Genomic DNA, 23,581 nt, shown 5'->3' with positions numbered 1-23,581 from the left:
TTACATACGTAGCAGCAGCTGCTATAACTTCATTATTTTATACTGGTAGCTATGAGAGAAAGAATTCAGAGGTGCAGTTTAAAACAGATGCGTTAGGACTCCCTTTTTCTTTCTCTTGGTGTGAGGGTAAGATGCCTGCTTTCTTCTCATTGTGCGATATGTATGAAACCACTTTCATTGAATTTGTGTCTTAAAGGCTTGCAAATGCTGCCTCTTCTGGGACAGGGAGAATCACAGTCTCTATGTTTGAAGACAGCTGTAGAAGGATTCAGAGAAATTCAGGAGCCTTAATTAATTCTAAGGATTTAATTTACGTGGTCTTCGTGGGTGCTTTTTGCAGAACTTTTAGCAACAACTGAGAAGTTGGTATGACTTCCTGCCAAAGTTGCCAGTTTGTTCTTTAGTCCCAAATTTCATACAGTAATGCAGCTGGGAACGTGTTGTTCCTTGGGCATGTGCAGAGGGGTTCCGATATTAGCTGTGGAAGAGGTGCACGTGCTCCAGGGGCTGTGGGCAAGGCACATTAGGGGTGAGGTGCAAGGGATGACTGTAGTGTTGTTTGATAGCAGATGCCACAAGGTGGCAGCCAATGCAAAATGATAACATGAAACCTCTGTGTTTTGGAGGCAAGGACAGGAGGAGGAAATCAGTTTTAAGCAGCTGTGATAGTTTTAAAGTTCTCTGGCAAGCCTCTGTTTTTACAGCTGCGGATGTTTTTGTCAGGCTTGTCTCAGCTCTGTGCTTTAAGTGACTGACGGCACTTAGGAAACATATGCCCTTCTCAGAGATGGGAGCAGTGTGAACTTAAAACTTAGCCGTGTCTCATTCTTCAATTGTTTCTCATTGCTTGGGGTTGTGCTAGAGGACTGCTTTGGGCTGGATGTGGCCAGAGGTGTTTCCACTGGTTCATAGCAAAAGATGTGGACCAGACCAGAGCTGCTTGTGCAGTGCTGTCAATATGCTTTAGAGAGATCCGTTTCCTTCCATCCAGATGCTTTCCCATAAATGAGCTTTGCTTTTTGATATTGCCTGTAACTTACCTCTTGCAGCAGGTCACTGATGGGAAACAGAATAAGAGAACTAAGCAGGAGGCAGTTTGAGGCTTTGCGCATCAGTCTCCCCAAGTTCATTTTAATTTTTGGCAGTAAAGGAATTTCTGCTTTGCCTGGAGGACTAATCAGCAGAGCTCAGGGGAAACTTACCTTCCTCTTCCTCGTCTGTAAGCTTGGAGCAGTGTGTCACCAGAAACCCTCAGAACACTGCTCAGCCTGGCTGGATGTAACTATTATAGTTAACTCTAGCTCCTAGATAAAAATCTAATGCATGCAGGGAAAATTGCCTTGTATCGTGTTCCCAAAAGCTGGAGAGTCAGAAACCAAGCACAGATTTCCTACTGGACAAGGAGGCACTGCTGTCTTATGGTAACCTGTGTTTGAAGTACAATGTTGTTAGATAACATTGATTAACTCTTGAGGTTTGTTTATTTGAATTTGAAGTACGAAAATGTGTTAGTCAGTGTCAAGGTTTTTCAAAGTCTTGGGCAAATTAATTCACATTTTGTTTTTACTGAAAAATGCACTGACTTTAGACATGGCTGTGTACTTTTTCTTCTTCCCCTGAATGTGATACTTCTACACTAACAGTCTGTGTGCTGTTACTTGGAGTATAATAGTTTAAACCCATAAGGAGAGAAAAATGGGTCTTAAGGGTAGGTGTACCTTATTTATCTCATTCCATTGACCAGGCCAATTTACACTGAAGAATTAATTTCAGACTTAATCATGTAATGCCTTTCTTAAGCAGGTACTACATTACCTTTGACTAGCTCTGCTGATTTGTTCTTTTTAAAGGGTAGCATAACAACAAGTGTTTTCTTTAGAAATTCTGCTGATTTAAATGAGACACACAACACTAAGGTTGTAGGGATTTTTGGATCAGGTCTTGTATTGCTATGGACTTGTTCTTGCTTCTTTTACTCATGCCCTTCTGCAAAAATATTTTTAAAATGATCAAGAGGAAGGTATATTTTAGTCCACCTTAGGAAAAATTAGGAAAAATTGAACAATGTAGAGGTAGTTCTGACAAACAGCATAATACTATCTGCCATCTGACACAGCGTGCTCCTTTAAAGCAAGTCTTTTCTGTCTTATGTCAGGAAAAGGGAATAAAATAAATAGTGGTACATTTTAATTTCCTTGCTTTGACCTGCATGAATAATGGACGTACTTTACACGTTCCTTTCCCTCCCGCTTCATATTTTCTTAAGGTGGGCAGATTATTAATCTTTCTTTTTTGTTCCATTTTGGGTTTGCTTGACTTTAAGTATTAAAAATAATCATTGTGGCACAGCTGAGCTTAACATTCTGTTAAGCTTTGTGTACATAACTTGTCAAAGCACAGTCACTGCAGAGTGCCTGAAGAATGTCCTAAATGCTTAGTTTTAGGAACATCTCACTTCTTGCCATTTAAAAATGGAACTACCCAAAATTCAATACGGAGTTACAGGTGAAGAACAAGAACTGGCGTGCTTAATCCTTATTATGTTAGAATTAGGGTTTCTAGTTTTAAAGGAGGCTATCAAATAGATTCAAAATGAAAAAAAACACCAGATTATTTTCTTACCAAAGCACAGATAATACTTAGCACCTATGAGGAAATCTAATTTTGTTTCAGTTGTCTAAATTCAGTCAGTCATGATTTCAGCACGTCGTCTTACACGTAGATTATATTATACCCATTAAACTGATGTTATACCTGTTTCAAGTGAGAATTTTGTTATGAGAGAACTGAGAATTGGTGTCTCTAGGCATAATTAGGAATGGAATGCTTGTTTGTGGAAACCAGGTTGAGAAGTAGGAGAGTGGTTCAGCTGGACTGCATGAATGGGGGGTTTCTTTTCAGGGTGGGCAAGGACCTCTTTTGGCTACAGCCTGCTTTTCCTTGGAGCCAACACTTCAGATTCAGACTATTAGATGTCTCTTAGTCATTTACTGTGATGATAAAACCAGGAGTCTTGATACTGGCAGAAAAATACATTTCACATTGTAAGCACTTAAGCAACCATGAAAGAACATGGCAGGGTGTACAGATCTCAGAAAAGAAGAGGAAATGGAGGCTGCATGAGAGTTTCTAATAATGATGCTGTGAAGTATTTCTCCTTCAACATTTTATATACATCATATCTGTTCCTCACAATTTGAAATTTATCTTTCAGCCTGTGAGCTAGAGGAACAGTTCCTAATCCATGCGTCATAGCAGTAGGCTTGAGCCTGTAGGAGAGATGTGGACCTCATTTTCACATGCACTGTGTGTAGGGCAGATGCATTCAGGCCCATGGGGTGGGGAAGGGGGTGTTGGTACATGCGCAGAAAGATGGTAGCAGTGACCTGGTGTCTGCTCACTGTGCCTCATCCCGGAGGACATGGCGGGAGGAGACTGGGCATAGTTGTCCCAGTGGTTTAAAAACCATAGATTCAGCTTCCCAGGGTAGAAGTGGAGCTGGAAGAAACCACATAAGAGTACACCCTGGTGGAAAAAGTACCTAGTCACTGACATAAGAAATTTTCAAGATTTCAGAAAATAATTAGAAATGCTGTGGAAACTCATCTGTAAACTGATAGGTAAAATGATTTTTTTTTTCGTAAGGAGAGTTCTGAAAAAAATTTGAATCGGATTCCTTTCCTCAGTCAATTTCTTAAATTTTAGCCAGCCTAACCTCAGACCCAAGAAACTGGGGGCTTTTCAAATATTAATTTCAAATATTTTTTTTCTTTGATCATACGTTTAAAACTTAATTTTGTAGCAGTCAGTTTTAACTACGGGGAAATGAATTTTTATGCAGACTTCATGGCAAAATGGGTTTTCAGTTGTCTAGAATATACAGTTACTTTGTACAATTATCATGAAATACTTGGCTGGAAAGTCTGTATTGTTGTTTTAATATCTGGTGTTCTGCCTTGGGAATGGGTGGTGCTTCTTAATCTGCTTCTGCTTAAGTCTTGGTGGAGAGAGTCATATTTTGTTATGATGTAAGGTTTTAGATTATTTATTGGCACAGCTCTTCCCAACTGAAACAATATTTACCGGTGAGAAGGCAGGGTGCTACTCAAGTATTAGCTTACTTCAGCCTATCGCCTGGTGCATTAGGGGTGGTTTGGCTCAGTGCTCATGTTTCTTCCTCTAGCTTGCCTGGTGGGACATGGCCTTGCTGTCCAGGGAGCACAGGAGCACAGGGCAGTCAGTTACCCTGTGGCTACATGTGTTCTCTCATAGATATCTCCTCAGCCTTCTGGCTACGGCTGCCTGTAGCATCTAGTTCCTATCAGATGTGTCCTCTGTCTGGGGACTGTGTGGTGTGTTTTCTAGGGAGGTTGGGTGTGATAATTTCGTAGTGTTTTCCGTCTCTAACATTTGTGATTCATTTCTGATGTAGGAGATAAGCTACATGTGCCTCCCAAGGCTTCCTACTTGCTTTAGTGATTTACAGGTAGTCAGAAGAGTAGGTTGTGGCAAGAGAGGAGAGGAAAGCAGGGGAGGCATAGGCACAACTTCTTGCAAGTGAAATTGAAGTGCCCTAATAGAGATCACATAAATCTCATCCAAGGACACCCAGAATTTTGTAGATAACTGTTCCACTTCCAAAGAACTCTGTCTCTCAGTCAAGCAAGTTTCTGGATGTATATTTTAAAAAATATTCACTGGGAAAAAGAAGTTCTAAAAAGTGTTTGTGAGATATACTTTATTGACTCTCCGGGAACTTTTTCACTAATTGCACTGTTGAAATACTTGCAAAATACAAATACTTACTTAGGGCAAGAGAGCTACATTTTTATCTGTACCTTTTTTTTGTTCTCTCTTTTTATTTACTTTCTTTGTGAAGTAAGGAAAGGGAAATGATGGCAGGAAAGGCTTCAAGATGAGTGTGCCTTCAACCCATAGGACAACTGTTTGCTGCCATGCAATACAACTTTTTTTCATGGAGGAGGTGGGGCAAAGCAATGAAATGAAAGGTTCAGCTATTTTTCTGAGACAGTTACACCTATGTTCAACATTAGCAATCTGAACTAGTATTAACGTTGGCTACAAAAATGATTATGTTCAGCTGCTAAGAACATTTTTTAACATTATGATCAGTAGTCAAAGAGATGACTATTTGTTCAGTTCAACTGTTTTCTGGCATTATACTTACATTGGATCAATTCTATCATAAGTGTGTTGGTTGAACATTTGTCAAAATTATTACTTGTTGCATCTCTCAGCTGGTTCATAGTTTCGTGATGCTAAACGGTGTGCAGAGCCTCTTAGTTCTTGTCCCAGAGGCTTTGTGTGGGATGACATACCTACTTTCGGTATATAAATTATGACTTCTAGAATATGAATGATTATTTTTTTACAAAAAATAATGGATTTGTTTAACTGAGAAGAATCACTTTTTTTCTCTGTGTTGATGATGTTGGCTGCTATGCAGGGGAAAGTGCATCTTTAGTGTATTATTCTTGGTACACAAGTCATTGCAGCATCTTTTTATCCAAATTTACTTGCATATTCCTCAGTATAATTTGACTTGACACTAGTCAAGCATTATGATTTATGTGGCTTTCTAGGAGTGGCGTCTAAGTTGATATTTGCACCAGGCAGTATTGTAGACGATTTGGATAAGGCTGACAGACTGTTGAGACTGTATGTTTGCAGGCAGTCGTAGGAGTGTTACAGGACTTTTGACTGAAGCGTGAGTCAGATCATAGCATTTAGTGATTTGCCAAGCAAGTAAATTTTCTCCCACACTTTTGGCTTTGTTTCTGTGAGTGGATCTCCAAGGAGATTTAGACTATCCTTATGTCTTCTGAGGAGAACGTAGAGCTTTTTTAGCTTTCTGCCTTTTCCATCACAGTTATGTTCTTCTTGTCTCCTGGATGCACAACAGTGCCAAAAACCTGCTATCCTGATAGGATTTGTAGCTGCTCTTTCTTGGAAGGAGTGTTGGACAGGGTTGCGTCAGAGCACTTTTAGCCAAAAAAGAAGCTGGAAAGCTTGTTAGTCACAAATCAGTTCGTAGAAAGGCTCACTGCGTTTGTGACGCTTGGTATTAATTTTAATTTTTCAAAATATTCCCAAAATTACTGTATCCCTGAAGTAAATTTTCATTCAGGCTTGTGGCAGTCCTGTGCCCGTGTTGTGGGTTTTTTTAGTGGATCTTTTTACATCTGCCTCTGGAGCTGTGTTTTATCTCATGATGATTCCAGTAGTTGGTACAGGGCTTTGTTTCAGAGAAGGAAGGAAAGGAAGACATTTATGTCTTTGATAACACTTTTTGTAGTAACCATTTTTACTGCAACGTCTGTCAGGTTGAACGAAATCAGAGGCACTGATTAACAAACATGTACTAAGAAAGAAAAAAAAACGCTTTATTTGGTATTCTTCAAAGGCATTGATGTCTGTTGATCAGATCATCCTGCATTCCTGTCAGCTGGCCTTGTTTTCCACTCTCAGATAATCTTGCTGTACTCTTTCTAATTGCCTGTTTACTGTCTTTCAACCCTTCTCTTTCTTAAGTCTTTCCAACGTATCTTGTTGGAGAGCACTTTGGACAATGATAGGACTGTTTCTTTGAAAGTGTGTAATCCCCATTAAATATTATTGGTGCTGACACTGACCCCGTTTGCCTGATTTCACAATTTGTGTACCTAATTTCTTTTTAAGTGCTGTTGTTCTGAAATTTTGTGGGGGGTAGGAATCAATTTGGATTTTTTTGTTGTGGCTGTATGCAAATACTTTCTTTACTGAAAAGACTATTGAATATTATAAGATGCATATTCAAGAATATATTTCTAAAATGAAATGCTTGGTTTTTTTCTGGGGGTGTTTTGGGCTGTCCCTAGCTTCATCAGGTGGATGTGGTGGTAGTTGGCAGTACAAAACCTGATGATGTTCCCGTGAGCTGGATAATGCCTGGAATTCCCGTTATCAGTTGCTTTCGTGACTTGCTGTCAGGTAAGAGGCTTTAAAAGATAACAGTTTTTGAAAATAATGTATGGTGAATCTTTGAGATAGGTGTATGGCATGTTGGTGGTGCTTCAATGTGGTTAAAAGCTACATGTTTGGGAGATGACCTCTACAAGTGGGTGTTTGTGTACAGAGGGTGTCTGATGTATAAATAGAAAAAGGATGTCAGATGAGAGAAGACTTTTGGGTCATCAGATGAATTATTATTTAGTGCTGTTTTGTACTGTATTTTACCTTGTGACTTACGTGGACACACCTGGAAGACGAGGAAAAGAGAAAAGGGGCAAAAATATCAACTGCAGCGTTGTGAGGCCATGCGCAGACCATGGTGGAGGAGGAGTAGAGAAATTTATGTGTAGCTAAGAACAGGCAGAATGTTTCCTGTAATAATTACTCCGACAAAAAGAGTTTGGATTTCCTTCCCTTTTCCTCCCTGAACTGATTGAGTAGGGGTATATGTTCATTAGTTGAAAAATGCTACAGTGTTTTATTGGGAATGAAATAAGAAAGCTTCCCAGAAGTTATTAGATTCTACTGCTGAAATTGCATTTCCCGTAAAATTCCTTAAAGTCTCGTGAAGATCTCTGGATATTGTATAGATATTTTCTTTTGTTTGTATGTAAGTTCGACTGTTCAATGTCCAGATGAGATTATGCTTTGGATTAATAGGAGAACAAGGAAGTACATGGGTAATGCAATTGGTTAATGTGTTTTTCTAAATCTATCACAAGTGTACTTATTGACATCTGTTGATATAGAACTGGGGAAATGGGCATAAGTCCAAGGAAAACTAATTGTATGGTTCTTAAGTTAGGGATATTCCCTAAGGGTGAATTAGGCAGATGCTATATAGGGCTAATGCAAGATCAGGCTCATAATAAAGCTGCTGCTGTTTCCATGCAAAGCATTGTCTTAGTAAGGGATTCTTTTCCTTACCTGTCATGATATCCTCTTGACTTGAACACAGGCTGTGGGCGTGGGAGATCTGGGCTATTATTCACTCAGTTGTCTGAAGGCATTTGGGCATTCATCTTCCACCTCCCAGAACAGTGCTCTGATGCTAATGAGTATCTGAGTCATCAATACCAAGCCTCATCCCTTTTTGATGCTGCACAAGTTGTCCGAAAATAATTCATGTTCTTTTTTTCCTAGCTTGTAATTAGGAGACTCCATGCACATATAATACCCACTTATTTTGCATAGGGATCGTTTGATGTGATTGTTCAGTGTCTGTGGGGCAGGGCTTGGAGCATAAGTCTCTTTGGCAGCAAATGACTAGTATAACATACTGTTATATGAAGGAGGAATGGGTGAGAAAGGGGCAGAGAAGGGAGGGAATGGTGGTACAGCAGTAGTACCTATAAACAAATAAATGAGAAGGAATGCCCCTCATCATTTTAATCCTTCTAAGCAGAAACCTCTTGGGTGTCAGACTTGGTGTAGAGGTGCAGGTCTATGAAGACAGGATGGGGGTAAGCCAATCCATGCAGTCTAAGTGTGCATCCCTAATGACTGAACTCTCCTGGCTCTGTGTGCAGCCTGGTGCAAGTCCTGCCTTTGGATACCTAGTTCTCTCCTTCTTTGGCAGAAGGAGTCTGGGTCTTCAGGGACTTTGAGACTTAAGTGTCTTCATGCCTTAGTTGCTCTACAGAACTATAGATAATATTAGTGTTTCACTTTCCTAAAACATTGGAGCATTGTTCATATACCACAGCAACATCCATTCTTAAAGCAGGAAACATAAGATTTGGCATATGCGTATACATTTCTTTGCATTTTTCAAGTTGTAGCAGGGGGCTCTGCTAAGTACACAATTTCTTTGGAAAGGCAGCATGAAATTTTTAGCAACGTAATTTAAATAGATCTTGTCTACCAAATGTCCCATCTGTTTTTATGGTTATATTTTGGAGACTGTCAAAGTCTTGGAGAAACTCCGAAAGAATAGCAGAAATGCATTTTAGCAGCTGTAAAAATTGCTGGCCTCAAGACTGCTAGAGAGGTACATGAAACACAGGTGTCTGTTTGACAGGAAGAATGCACTTAGTTTAATTGCTTGATATTTATTAAAAGCCTGTTGTAGAGCAGTTATGACCTTGGAGAAACAACTGAGTCTTACAGCTGACTCTTTGCTTTTAATATGTGCTGGAATCTGGCTGAGGTGCTTGGAAATTGTTACAGGATTTTTCTTGCTTTAGAAATGTCCAACTTAACATCTGTAGGGTCACAGAAGCTAAATGAAGCCTGAAAGCAACAAGGGCCGTGAAATAGCTTTTATTCTTGCTAGATGATGGCTAGATTTCTGTCTTACGTTCGTATACCTGTCGCATGTTTCAAAAGCACTCAAAATTCGCAAGGATGTAGATGAATTGGGCAGCCCTTATGATGCAAGGGAGGAGAATAGAGCTAAAAGTGCTTGCTACAAAGTAACAATTCTTTTTCATGTATTTTTAAATCTGAACAAAGATTTTTAAATTATCACAACTTTAAAACATTCTATGCTTTCTAGTGGTGCAACATCTTATTCTGCTGCACTAATGATTTCTGAATTAAGCAAGTGCTGATGGTGTCTTGCAGGAAAATACTTTATATGTAACTGTATAGAAATGAAAATCAAGTTTCTGAACAAAACTTAAGGATGCCAAAATTATTTGGGATTTGATGTCCAACTTCTTTGTAAGCTGGACCCCATATGGTTTAAGTACATTAGTGGGAAATTCAACCATTTCTCCACCCCTTCTGTATTCAAAGCTGCCTGAGCTGACAGGTAGTGCACGACAGCAACTCTTACCCATATGCATAAAGGGGTAAAACAGATGGGCAGATGGGCTTTTGTTGGGGTGAGTCAGAGGAAGGAGCACACTGTCTGCCATTCAGTTGATCTTCTGGCCAAAATTCAAAGCAGAGTGCTATTCCAGCCCCCATCTGGAAAATTTATCCCAAGAGAGCTGTTGCAATCCTATGATTGTCTTGCTAGCTCATGTGTGCATGACTTTCACCTCTAGCTTCACCTTCACCCCTGTAAAAGCTTGATCAGTCATTTGTGGCATGAGTGTGTAGCATAAGCAGCCTGAAAGAAGTAGATTATTGAAGGGAAATGCCTGATTCTGATATGTATTTACACATATGCTAGCTTTGCCCTGATAAAGAAGTCATATTAAGCCAAGTAACGTAAAAAGTCAAAATGTTTCTGTAGAGTACAGCTGTCTGAAAGGGGATTTTGTACTTCATTCTTCCTACATCATTTGTCTCTTTGGCAGCTCTCCCAGCCTGGTCTCAAAGCAACAACAATCAACTTATGACTGTTAGGCTGTTCCAGTAAAATTTCTCTGTACAAGTCTAAAACTGAGCATCTCCACTGTTTTTTAGATGGCAAGTGGCAATACAAGTAGAAAGACTTTTCAAACACCTTATTAGAGTTCAGTGTCAGGACTGTCACATTCTGCTTAGTTAGCTTTGTCACTGGCATGCAGATGTCTACTGACAAGTAAGTGTGAGAAAGGACTAGAAAACATACTGAAGGAGCCTGAGGGTGTCTGCAAAAAGGGTCTCTTGCTCTCTTGGTGATGGGCATTAGAGAGTGGGCTGGAGCTGGGAGTAGTGAGGTGCCGTGCTAGTTTCTCTGCGCACCTCTGCCTGCCACTCTGGCTCCAGCCTGAGGTTTCTGTACCCTGGCACTACGGGGACCCTTGTTGGAAGGAGTAATTGTGCATAGCAACATGATAGGTATCGATGGAATGAGTAGAGTGAGAGCTTGACCAGGTCAGGGTTTGCACTCCAGTTCCCTTGTGGGCAAAAAGTTAAAGCTGTCCATGTACAGTTGTTATTTTTTTATTACAGTTATGTCTACGCCCTTTAGAATGTGACTGAGGCCTTGATATGCCCACAGAGACTAGGATGTGAGTTTTAGAGAAATTGTGTCTAGATAAAAGTCAATATGCAAGAACAAGCCAAGAGAAGGATTACAGGAAAATGTCAAAATAATATGTTTAGTTAGAATAGCTAATGTATGATTATTATATGATATTTTGCCTCTAGAAACAATTATAACTGTCTCTAAAGTTGGAGTCACTCTAAATTGTGTAGACGTCAGAATATCTACTTCTAATGTCACATCGATGAAGATAACTTTTGCTCAAAAAGTTTTACATGTTCTGATTCCAATTTTTAAATCTCATTGGATAATAGTCATATATAGTATTCTGTGATAGTTTCATTGTTCTCTCTTGCTGTAATGGATGTGTGGAAAAGAACAATCTTAACCTTGCCCGTTTAGGCATTCAGTTTAAAAATATATGTAGTTTTTCTAATCTTCACAGCTGTCTGGCTTTTTGTTGTATCTCTTTTTCTCTGAAAGCAATTATTTGGACCCTGGAATTAATCTTTGTGTTTCCTAATTTTCTTTTTCAAGTATGTGTATGCTTCATTATCTGCCTGTGGGTGTTGGTGTAATACGCTTCAGAGCATAAAGTTGCTCTCTGGTTTTCACCCTATGTCCAGTCTCCTGGGTGATTTGTTTTGAAATATTTAAGAAGCCACCTATAATTTTGTCAGTCACATTGTTAAATTTCAAGTCAACATTCAGATTTTTTTTGTTTGGACATAGCTTTCAAATACAAATGCTCCTGCTCACAAAACCTTTATGATTTATTAGTGCAATGCTTTTATTTTACAGAGAAACACAGCAACGATCATCAAAACAATCATGCTGCTGAAAACGCTATTGGTTCTCTTGCAATAGCAATGCGAATGCAGGTTTGTGTAACTAAGTATTGTAAACTCGTTGCTCTTTCAGGCAGTTGTAGAAATTGCTTCTATGGTTAGATTTTAAGGTTTTTTTTACTGTTTTGAAAATCTTATCTGCCTTCCATTTTAAGAGCAAGTCTTAATCAGTTAGTGAGTCATGCCGGTTACATTTAGTTAGAGAAAGGTAAATTAAAAATCAACCATGTCATAATTCTGATGATTACAGTAGAGCTTGGCAGAAGCACTTATTTCAATAGACTAATGTTATTTATTCCGGTAAGACAGTGAAGATTAATTATATCTACGCACATTTTTGTGTGGTGATGGATAGAGGGTCCAAAAGTTTGTTGTTTTATGTGGAAGCAGCATGAGTCAGCCAGTGATCAATTTACATCTTCTTCGATTACTTTTAAGATGTAAGGCGAAAAAAAAACAACAGTCTGCATTTTACCAGAATAAAATTTCCAAGTGCCTAATTGAACATTTTTCTCTGCCTCTTGTGTATTAATGGTCTTGTCTCCTTTTGGGATGTGAACAAATAACAGGATAGTAATAGTGCAGTGCCAGTTTTTAGTTTCATCTGAAAACTGTGAAATGGAAAGATTTTTTCTTTGTTTTTTTGTTAGCTTTTGCAATAGAAGTAATTTCAATGTACTCATGAGATCATGTGAAATCAGTGTTGAGCATTTATGATGCAGTTGGTGTGTGCTGTTTCCTTGTTTAAAAACAGAACATGGTAAAAACCATGGAGCGATGGATCCAGTCCCAGCAGTATAGGAAGTGGGACCTCCACTGCTTGAAACTGCAGCCCCTCTCCCCGGTGCCCAGGTAATAAATGCTTTTTTTTTTTTAATTAAAATATTGAGTGGGCAAGTGTTAAATGTGACAGTGAAGCTAAATATAGTCCATGCGTAATTATTTTTAATCTGCTTAGGTGGATACGTGTCATGCCTTTTTGTTGTATGCCACATAGTGACCGTGTCCTTCTATTTCCTATCCATTTTTACTTTTATGATGTGTATTGGAGCCAAGCTTTATTTAATCGAGAATTAAAACTAGAATGTTTCATTAAGGGAGGGAGGCAAAGCCTTCCTGTTGTAACATCAACAGGGGTACAAAGTACAAGAAGTTCCTAATTACTAAACCCTAATGTAGGGAAGTGTTTATGGATCTGGTTACAGTCCAGTGGTTTCAATGGCATTTGATCTTGTGTTTATTTTCTTCCCTCAGTAGAATTACTTTCTTCTGCATTAGACTTTTAAATTTCTGTGTAGATGTAAAAAGGAGAAAGTGTATTTATTCTTGTAGCCGGAATCTTTTCAATCAGATTCTGTCATTCACCTCCCAAGGCCCATGTCTGGGCCACAGGGATTTCGGGTCACTTTGATGTAGTTGCTGACATCTCTGACACTTAGAGCAGCCAAGCCCTTTGCTGTGCTGCAGAGCTTTGCTGTGCGTTGGTTTTGTTGGGTGACAGAGAGAGGAACCAGTGACCTCAGGTGAGGTTCTGCCATATAAGAAAGCTTTGAAATTTCCGTGTGCTTATTTGTAAGCAGGCTTTTGGGCCACGCAGATTACGAAGGGACTGGAGTACCTCACGTTGGAGAAAAGGCTGGGAAAGCTGGGACTACTCAGCCTGGAGAAGAGAAGGCTCAGGGGAATCTTATCAATGTGTATAAATACCATGTATATAAACGCAAGAGTACAAAGAGGAGGGAGCCCGTCTCTCTCCGGTGCTGCCTAGTAACAGGGCCAGAGGCAGTGGGCGCAAACTGAAGCGCAGGAGACTCTAACTGAACATCAGGAAATACTTTTTCACAGTGAGATTAACTAGCAGAGGTTTCCCAGGGAGGCTATGGAGTCTCCGTCATTGGAGATATTCAAAAGCCACCTGGACACGGTCCTGGGCAACTTGCTTTAGGTGGCTCTGCTTGAGCAGGGGGGGTTGAACCAGATGGACCTCCAGAGGTCCTTGCCAACTGCTGCTATTCTGTGATTCTGTAGTTTGGAATCCCACTGCTTTGTTTTTGGAAAGCTGTAACAAAATGGTTTCCTTTCTAAGCACTTTGATTCAGTTTTCATTGTCACTTGCAACGGTTTAATGGGAGTGGATGAAATCGCAACTTAAAACAGAGATGCCAAAAGAATGAGTTTTCTATTGTACCTTGGGGCGTAAGGAGGAAGAAATGTTTGAAGTTTTTCTCGGCCAATGTGTACCATTTCTAGAATTAAAACCTGAAAAATCTTTCTTTAAATAATGCTGTTAAAATGTAGATTAAAACATGTGATGTCATGAGTGTGATAGTGAAAAAACTCTCAAAAATAGTATTCCAAATGCTCCCTATGACATTGTGTTCTTAGTATATAAATATTTACATAATTCATATATAATGGCATATAATGTAAGCAGTAAAATGACTTCCATTTATCTGATAACTCTATACCTTTTATGTCTTTTTTTCTTTCAAATGTGAAATAACTCATCAGATGGAAAGTATCCAACAATATAATATAGTCTTACAATAATACACCCCGTTGTGTGGAAGCAGATGGAGTTGTCATTGATAATGAGGGAAAGTTGCTTAAGTATTAAAACTAAGAACATCTGCTTTTTTATTTCTGTGATACATGAGTCTTAATTGAAGTATTTCCAAAGACATTGGAAATGGAAAGGAAAATTTTCTTACAAATAGGAAGTAAAAATTATAGTACACAAGGCTCTGTAGATGTAGAGCCTTCTCCCATCTTTTTAATTTTCCTCTAGTTTGTAAATTATGACTTACCATAGCCAATGGTAAGTCATACTTACCAAGTCAACTTCTTGCTTAAAAATTCTCATTCATTCAGAAGAGCCACTGTTGCACATTTCCAGCAGCATTGAATAATGTAACTTATTGAATTTCTGATATTTCTGATACAAGGAATATATTATCAAACTAAAAGAGCTAGCTACAAATGTAGACTTCTAATGCTAGTTGTAAAAAAATCTTTAATTTTCTTTGGTTTAGAAAGTACTTCTACCAGGAATAATAGATGAGATGTACACGTTTCAGATGTGTTATTTAGCCCCAGTAGTAGTTAAGGTATAGATGTCAGTTCATTGGGAAATTATGCCTTTTATCACTTTATTGTGTGTATCAATGTGCACTCTGTCATTAAAGAGTTTCTCAGTAGTTTAAAGTCTATTTGCCTTGAAGGTTCTTGAGGGAAATTCAAATGGGAAAGAGACAACAGCGATGGTTTTACCAGTGAAAACTGTTACTTGTCTTCTAAAAGTATTTGTGTTTTATTTATCTAGAAATTCTTTCTCTTTTAATTTATTGCAAGTATACAGCTTGAACAGTTTTGTCTCTTCCACTTTTTGCCAGTAATGGTACCTGCAGGTTTGGAAAAGCCTCATTTTTTCTTCCAGAACTCTCAGAGGAATGTGTTTGTCACCCAAGGGATGAGAGAATTAGGAAGGGCTGAGATAGCTGCAGGGAGGATTGGTAGACTAGCTTCAGATTTAAAATAATAGCTTCTAACTTTTAGTAAAGAGACCGGTATATTTAGTAGGAGGTAAAAAAGGTAGATTAATTTCCTGTCATATCAGTCTACATACTTCTACATACTTGCTGAATACATCAGTTGCTTTTCTTGCTTACATCTTTAAGGGACAATGCTGTCATCAACTTGCCAATATTTTTGTTGGACTCAAGTTGTTTTTTTATAGAGAATTCTCAATGAAAACTAAATATTCTTTGTCATGTGATGTTTGTGAGCCAGTCTATCTTGTATTCTCCATATATTTTTATGGATAGTTGGTTTGAAGTAATGCATAAGAAAGCCAAAGGTATATTCTTCTATGCAAGAGTATGTACTTAGTATGTCTTTGATGGAGAACAGATTCCAGGTTAGCGCATGCAATGAAATGGTCCACAATCAGACCATTGACTGCTGTGAATGAGTAGCTTCTTGTCCTGTAGTACTGGATTATGTCAGTGTTTGGATGGATCATTTCTGGGTTTCACTTAGCTGCTGCAGGGTACAAAAGTGGAATACTTGAGAACTGGAATTGAATAATGGTCCTAGTTCAGGATATCCTCAAAGGATTGCAAGCAATTAATTGGGCACAAACTGATGATTTGCTGGTGGATTCAGAACAGCCAAAGTCCAGGCACAGAGTTGACGTCTGGCAGTAGTTCTGTGTTCATCTGTGGATATTTGAAGTCTTGCAGACTATTTGAAAGCTCAGGACATTAGCTTTGATGCCATTGCCAGACTCTATCTTAAAAATACTGTAATCAACTGAAACTGCAGGAAGGAATTAGGCTGGTTAGGCTGAAAGTAATTAATCTCTTGGTAATTTTTTAACTTGCTTTTGTGCTGATGTAAGTAATTCAAAGCCAAAGGAGACAACTCCTCATATCTTGTGTACTGGGCCTTGGACTTTACTGCCATGGGAGCTTGCAGCCACTAGACAATTATGCAGACATATGGGGTGACTAGTTCAAGTTCACAAATGAAAAATCCATGCAGGACTATTAAATCCAAAGACCTTAGGTGGTCTAGATCAGGAATGGCAGATACAATAGTGTCCCTCAGCCTACCACTACATCTTCTAAGGCAATTTTATGATGTGGGCTTGCTCCATGCTTGTTCTCTTGCCTCAGCTGCCACTTACAGTCATTGATGGAAATAGTTTATAAGCTCACTGGACTTCTGGCCTGAGCCCTGTGCATTAAACTGCTATTTGGCCATTTGCAAGGAAGCTGTGTTTTTTTAGAAGCGGGTGAGATGATCTTCAAATGCCTCGTTTCCTTTGGTGCCCTCATGAGGGAGTAGCGAGGCTTAGCTTGCTTAGTGGTACCCTCTGATGAAAGGTGCTACATGCACAAGCATCAGGTTTAGCTGATGTGTTTATGTGACGGTTGGCCAAGGAATGTATGTGCTTTTTAGTAAAGTAAATGTGTTGAAATATACTGGGAGGAGGGAGAAGAAAAACAACCAGAAACATCCATTCCAGTGGGACATGCTTGAGAATCCAGCAGACACGTCTCTAGCTTAATATGAAAGCATTATGTAATATTTGGAGTCTGATTAAATGAGAGAACTCTATTAAATTATAACAGTTAACAAACAGTGCATGTGATTTTTGATATTATATTAAGTGTTAGTTAATACTTAGGTTTGGTTGAAAAAATGTGAAAGAGACTTGGAAAACTAATTACAATAACTCCATTGTTGCAGTATGTGCTGTTGTTTTGTGCTCTGTCCTCGACCACCTAAGCTGAGAGAAATCTCCTGGCTCCTATTTGTTTTCTTTTCCAGTGATATTGAGATTTCCCGAGCACAGAATCCAAAAGCTGTTGATGTACTTGCCAAAGAGATAGGATTGCTTACAGATGAAATTGAGAGCTATGGCCAAACCAAAGCCAAAGTACGTTTGTCCCTGCTGGAAAGGTTAAAGGATCAACCAGATGGAAAATATGTTCTAGTTGCTGGGTAAGAATGCACACTAATGTCGTTAATGTCCACCCTTTCCACTCATATTAATATAAACATGCAGCTTACATTTTTCTAATACACTGCACAAATAAGAATCTTGAATGTTTTCAACTATGTGTTGCTCTCTTCTGAAAGAAGCAGGTTTTGAAATTTTTTTGAAGGAACACAACTTTTCTTCCAAATTGTTATTACTGAATAAAGTATATTTTATAAAAGGTAATTTGTTACAAGCTTCTCAAATGTTATCTGTTGGGATATGGAGTTTTTCTTACTGTTTTATCAGAATTTTCAATGTTTAACTTAAATATTTAAGTCTGTGTATATTGTGGCTGTTTATAAACAAACGTTAACAGAAGCTACATGCTAATCTGTTGATATTAAGAATAAATACTTATTTTTATTGAAAAACAGATTGCAAAGTTGAAAAAGCCATGTTTTTTCTCTGAAATGTAGACATGTCTCCAGACAGGCTTATCCTGCTCTCTGTTCCCACGATTACAGCAAATGCTATGCTCAGCAGGAATTCTGTGCTTCTCTTCTGAAGAGCTGTAGGATTTTTCCTTATTCAGTGACTCAACACTTTTTCATTCACCTGGTTTGCTAAGTGGAAACTTCTAATTGTGAACAAACATGTGAAGGTTTTCATTAATATTTAAATTGCAATGCGTTATTTATATTCTGAAATAAACTATGCCATGGCTTCTTTGTAGTAAAACCACCAGGTTTAAAACATAGGTTTAGGGTGATCAGAAGCAGAAAGCTGTTTTTAACTGCCTTGATCTACCAGCTCCTCAGTTGCAGTACTGTTTTGCAAACTTGTTTGCCTTCTTGGGGGCACAGCCTAGATTTCTGATACTACCTGAAATAGAGCCATTGTAGACTGAGAGACCTGATGTTACGAAGCTGAGGGAGGCAAATTATAGAGCTGTCTTCAAAGATATGTGATAGAACTGCAATGTATAAAGATATTCCTATAGGACACTGAAGCAGTTGTTTAAGAGAAGGGAATAATAACCAATAGAGATTGTTTCCTTCAGTAGAGTGTTTTTTTTTTTTTTAATATTTTGCTGAGTTAGAAAAGCAGATTCAGCATTTGGCTGAGTTTGAAGGAAGCTGCCACCACATACTTTCAGTCGCACGTTGTCAGCTGCATCAGTTGAGCGCCATGCTGCACGCTGTGTCGGGTTTCTCTAGCAGCAGAGTCTCACAGCAGCAGAGATTATTTGAAAATACCTGGAGGTCTAAGATAGCATGATGCAAAGCCCCATTCAGGTGTATTTTAGCTGTGTTAGATTGTATGCATCAGTGCTTAACATTTCTTCATACCACTTTAGCTCCCTTCTTCAAGGGAGGTGTCTCAAACATCGTCTGAATGCTGTTTTGTTGACACAGACAGTGTTTATATACATGTGGAAGGACTTGGGAAGTTTTGACTAGCAAGATGAAAAGCTACCAACAAATAGAAAATTGTATCTTTTTAAATTTACTTAAGATGTTTAAAGACTGAACTGTGTTTCACAAACAAGTGGCTGGGTTTGGTGTCTACAAAACTTAATCATGCAGTATGCTGTTCTTTGTAACTCCTCTGAGTACAAAGGCAGATCTGCTGCACAAGGAGTGCTTGAACAGGGTGGCAACAGTAGTGGGAAGGTTCTCTTCAGAGAGAGTTCAAAGTTTGACTGTGATACATTGTACGTATAACACACACACACACACATATATATATATATATATAAAAAACTTGTCTTTATGTGTTCTCAGCTGTTCTCATTTGCTGAAGTGTCTGAGGCAGAAAATGATTTTAAGAAAAATGGGGAACTCCACCTGGTAGGCAGATGTTCAGTATGACGAAAACTGAATACCACTCAAGTGTGGAAATCGGGAATGAAATAGTATCTTTGGTTGCCTTCTTCATTCTCTCCTTACCAAGGCAAGGTCAACCAAAGCCTACCATTTGGATAATCACGTTTGTTCACAATAACCAAACGTATTTAGAAGTTCTTTTAGAATGATGCAGTACAGGTCCTTAGAATAACTTTTAAGTGCTTCGGAAGAAACATTTAAGATATATGCTTATACTTCCGAGTATTTGGTCTGATGGAAATATTTATTACATAAGAGGTAAACTTCATATGTGAAGGGAGTGAAAACTGTGTATGTTTTTAGCAGGCTTCATAATTTCTAACCTCCATCCGTGATGCAGCCAGTGACATTTATGCCTGTAATTCCATGGTCGGCTTTAAATGTTTAATGACGTCTAGGATTTTGTTCCTGATGTGCTAGAGCTCAAACTTATTGTTCTGAATGGCAAAATGCAACCAAATGTACCTTTTTATCTCTTAAGTATAGCTGTATTTATGACTTTTTAAAAAGTTGCTACTAACCAAAAAGTCTTCTTTGTACTTTCTGAATGCACACAGCTATGCCTAAATGCCTCACCCAATACATATTTTGTATGCTGAAAAATTGCATTTTGATTAACAGATCGTGTCACCCAAAAATATGATGAAGTCTTAATTTATTCATAACTTCGATTTTCTTCTGTATGGAGAGCATTCTTTTCACTTTATTTATTCTCACTTTTTTTGTGTTTGTGTGACTTGTTGTAGGGCTCATTTTAAGACATCTTGGGGTCAAAGCCAAAAGTTATCATGGAATAATTAGCTCTTGGGTATCAAATGCCTGTCTACAAGCTTTTAGTGTGTTATAGAAAAATTATGGTGCAGGATATGTTAACTTAAACTGCCTCTCATTCTTCCTCACTGCAAGCTGAGAGCATGCAAATGAACAAAACTTGTGCCATAACCTAGTAGCTAAGTTTAGTGCCCACGGTAACTTAATCATGCATTCAGACGTGTAAATACCACTTTCAAAAACACGATGTGAAACTACATCTAAATTTTTTTTACAGACTCTCTGTGCCCCAGCATTTTGGTGTTAATGCTATGGTACTGTGACTTTTCCCAGTTAATTCTGGAAACATGTTCACTTCAAAAATGCAAGCTGAGGAATAACAGATTGTGGAAAAATTATGAAATATAATGTTGCTTTTAGTAAGAAGTGTGTTGGATTTTGAATGCTGGAAAACTTAAAATCAGTGTTTTTCACCTTACATTGTGTTCTGTGATGAACTACGTTTTTGGTAAGATAAAAGTTGGGGGGAAATCAATACTAATTTAATGCTTGCAGGAGTTGTGTGATGGTAAATTTCTTGGGGACAGAATTTTCAGATTTGGAATTGTATTTTATCTCTAATGGGGGCGTATTGGATAATATTTCTGTTCACTGTATTTCTTGGGCCACAAGGTGCTAAAAAGAAAAGAAAAATGGTAGACAGAAAAAGACTACAGGGAAGAAGTAGTGCAGTGCACTGTTTTGATGCACTAAAATGTCTAACGGTCAAAACAAAGTCATGGCTGAGACAGTTTGTCATATATTTGCAGTGTTGCTGCACAGCTCCTGCTTGGGATTGCCTTGGATGGGCCTTCACTGGCTTTTCAGAGTTTGTAGTTTTGAATTCCTCAGTCAGTTCCTGGCTTTGTTCAGTCATTTTAGCTTCACAGTGATCACTCTGCTTTCGTATCTGGGAGTTCCAGTCCCAGTTTGAGGTTGCCACTGCAGTGTTGTTATAATCTCACCTTGATGATGTGACAGCAGTTGCAACACTTCTGTGCTCAGAAATAAATTTCTCGCAGTTGTAATCTTTTATGGGAGATATATGTCGGTGAGGCTGTTGTTTATGGGAGCTAGGTTGCCCATGCCCTACATCGCTAGGCTTTGCAGGTTTCCATGTGGATCACAGGAGTGATGAACTCATTAAAATCTTTAAAATTGCTGACACTGATGATTTGAAGAAATTTGAAAGAGGGGAATTGTCACATATCCAGTAAAGCTCTTGCAGGAGTCACAGCGGCTGGGGTAGCTGTGAGGAGGTTACAGCTGGTGCAGTGTATCCTCTCACTGTTTGTTTATTTTCTCTTTCGGAGACCTCATGTAGCTTTCCCACAGAAACAGCTCCACTGTAAGCTAATATGATGTATGACAAACAAACAAAAAGTCTGCATATTCTTATCTTTGTTTTGATATACATAAAGAGAGAAGGCTCTCCAATGTTATGGAAAACTTACTTTGCCAAGGAGCTGGTGGCTGCTTGGTAGGTGGCAAAGAAGTTTTAAGGAGGAAAATGTTTGTGGGGTTTCTGTGTTTAGATTGAAAACATATTAAAGAAATTTGAAGAAGAATGCAAATGGGTGTGAAAGTCTTGAAGTCCATTAAAATTTGCTGTATTTTAAAGGATTCTTTTTTCTAGATTTGCATAATGTCAAAACACAGTATTGCACAACTGAGCTAAAGTTAGCCATTAGCAGCTGTAATTTTATACTTATGCGAGCGACTGACCTAAGTTGCAAGAGTGTAGACTCAGTAGTGTATCCAGCAAAAACATCTCAGTGTCCACAAAACAACTTCTGTGGATTATTTTACTTATAAAAACTGAGAGAAGTAGGCCAGGTACAAAAGGAAAGATATATACATTTTGTTTGGCACGTTTTTTTAACTAATATTTTAAAACTGAGATGCTGGTAACTATTGAAACTATTAAATAATTGTTTAGCTCTTAAGGGTTATCCAGGCTGCTGAGAATCAAAACTGTCCTGCCAAAGTGTCTTGTATAAGATGAGGAGTTGGGGATAGATAAATGAATTGTCTAGACCAATATGGCTTCTCTGAACAGTGTTTTTTGCGGAGTCCTTGCATTTTGTTAATTCTGTTAGGTGGAAAAAGACTGAAAAGGTTCCTTGTTTTGAATTCTTGGAGATTTGTGCCTATTCCTACCTGCTGCAGTGGATGAGGTTTCTTAGGAGCCACCTAAATGCTGTAGACCATTTATGGAAGTCCGATTGCTGATTTTTCTTCCTCCATTGCAGCTGCATTTAAATGTTTTGAGCCTTTAGATATTCATCTGAGTAACTCTAGTTGCAGGAAAACTAAGGGTTGCAGGGCTTTTCAGAAGGTGGAGAAGATTAAAAAGAACAAACCCATCTAAGGAACACATTGAAATGTAGGCTGTTAAAGCCAAACAGATTTGATGAAGTCAAGATCCTGTCTGCAAAGATGTGCATTTACTGTGTGATTGTATGAGTACATTGGTGAAAATAGGCTTGCTGTACTTCATTTTTACTCCCACTTTGGTGGAGGCTGGTTCTCCCAGAGTACCATGTTCTCAGTAGGGTTGTGGCTGCTGCAGAGTATCAATGTACTGGAAATTCAGCAGAGGCAAGATCTCTTCCTCTCCATTTAAACAACATGCAGTTGTGTGTTTCTGTCTTTGTTCTCTGGAAGAAGATCTTTCTCATAGAAAATTCCTGATGTTCTCTGGCTCATTCTATGTAGTCATTTTAGAATAGGTGTACCGAGTTACCAGAGCATTTTAGTAATGTGGTGATTGATTTTGTGTATCTTCTGGGGAAAGTAGATACTATTCTTCATGCAACTACTGACACGCCTTCTGGTTATGCGTTTGTCAATTCCAATTGTCTTTCCTTTACTGAATGGTAGGCTGCATCTTTGATTTTACTTGTTTCATAAGAGTTGTAAAGACTCTCTATACTGCTGTGCATGCCAGGTCAGCGTTGCACCATATTTTGAGCTGTGCTTCAGTAAAAAACTTGGTAATGGTGTCTCTGAATTTTCTCAGATGTGAACTTTGTGTGTCTCATGTTCAAAAATACATGTAGCCACCAACAGGAAGCACTGCAAATACAAATTGTTCTGTTACCAGTGCAGACATTGTGTGCACTGAGTTTTGGGGATTTGTGAGAAGTCCTTTACTGTAACTTCCAGTAAACAGTTCTAGGCGTCTTTTTCATAGCAGAATAGTTTGCTTTTTGTTGCGGTTTTTTTGTTTGTTTATTTTGTGGTTTTGTCTTTTTTTAATAATTAACAGGTTAAAGAGTTGTTGTCTTGTTAAATCTTTGAATGAGTACAGTAATATCTCAAGATGACTCATATGTTCTTTAAACCTGGCTGTAATACAAAGGAGTCAGAGGATCAAGTAAATGAGATTAGGGCAATACACAAAAGTCAATGAGACAGTAAGAGAACAAGGGACAAAGAGATACCATGCTAAAAACGTTTTGAATAGGTTTAGGACAACCAATGTTAGAACAACAGTCAGGAGGGTGAAACTGATAGTGCAAGTGAGTTAACCTGGCTATGGTGCCCTGAAAGAAGCATCTTTGTACAGGAGTATGGATCCTGGGACATATTGTCCACTAGAAATAGTGTTGAGAAAAATGGAAGCTATTATTGCAGCAACAGTAAAACTGTAAGGATTTATTTTCCTGACAAT

At 38.5% G+C, this 23,581-nt stretch overlaps 1 protein-coding gene across 3 annotated transcripts in view; it reads left to right on the top strand.

Moving 5' to 3' along the window:
• The window catches only part of MTHFD1L (methylenetetrahydrofolate dehydrogenase (NADP+ dependent) 1 like), a 158,523-nt gene that overhangs the window by 9,338 nt on the left and 125,604 nt on the right, over nucleotides 1-23,581 (top strand). For 2 of the 3 annotated variants that reach the window (XR_008449309.1, XM_054063516.1), the window contains exons 8-11: nucleotides 6,879-6,990; nucleotides 11,675-11,754; nucleotides 12,476-12,573; nucleotides 17,056-17,229. Coding sequence is in view for 2 of the 3 variants with exons in the window: in XM_054063516.1 (XP_053919491.1) it covers nucleotides 6,879-6,990; nucleotides 11,675-11,754; nucleotides 12,476-12,573; nucleotides 17,056-17,229 (464 nt within the window). In the remaining variant the exon portion in view is untranslated. The remainder of the gene's footprint in view (nucleotides 1-6,878; nucleotides 6,991-11,674; nucleotides 11,755-12,475; nucleotides 12,574-17,055; nucleotides 17,230-23,581) is intronic. The other variant, XM_054063517.1, reaches the window with a different exon arrangement.

This window comes from Cuculus canorus, chromosome 3 (genome assembly GCF_017976375.1).
Source record: "Cuculus canorus isolate bCucCan1 chromosome 3, bCucCan1.pri, whole genome shotgun sequence".
Classification (NCBI taxonomy): domain Eukaryota; kingdom Metazoa; phylum Chordata; class Aves; order Cuculiformes; family Cuculidae; genus Cuculus; species Cuculus canorus.
This window is presented reverse-complemented; position numbering and strand designations above follow the sequence as displayed.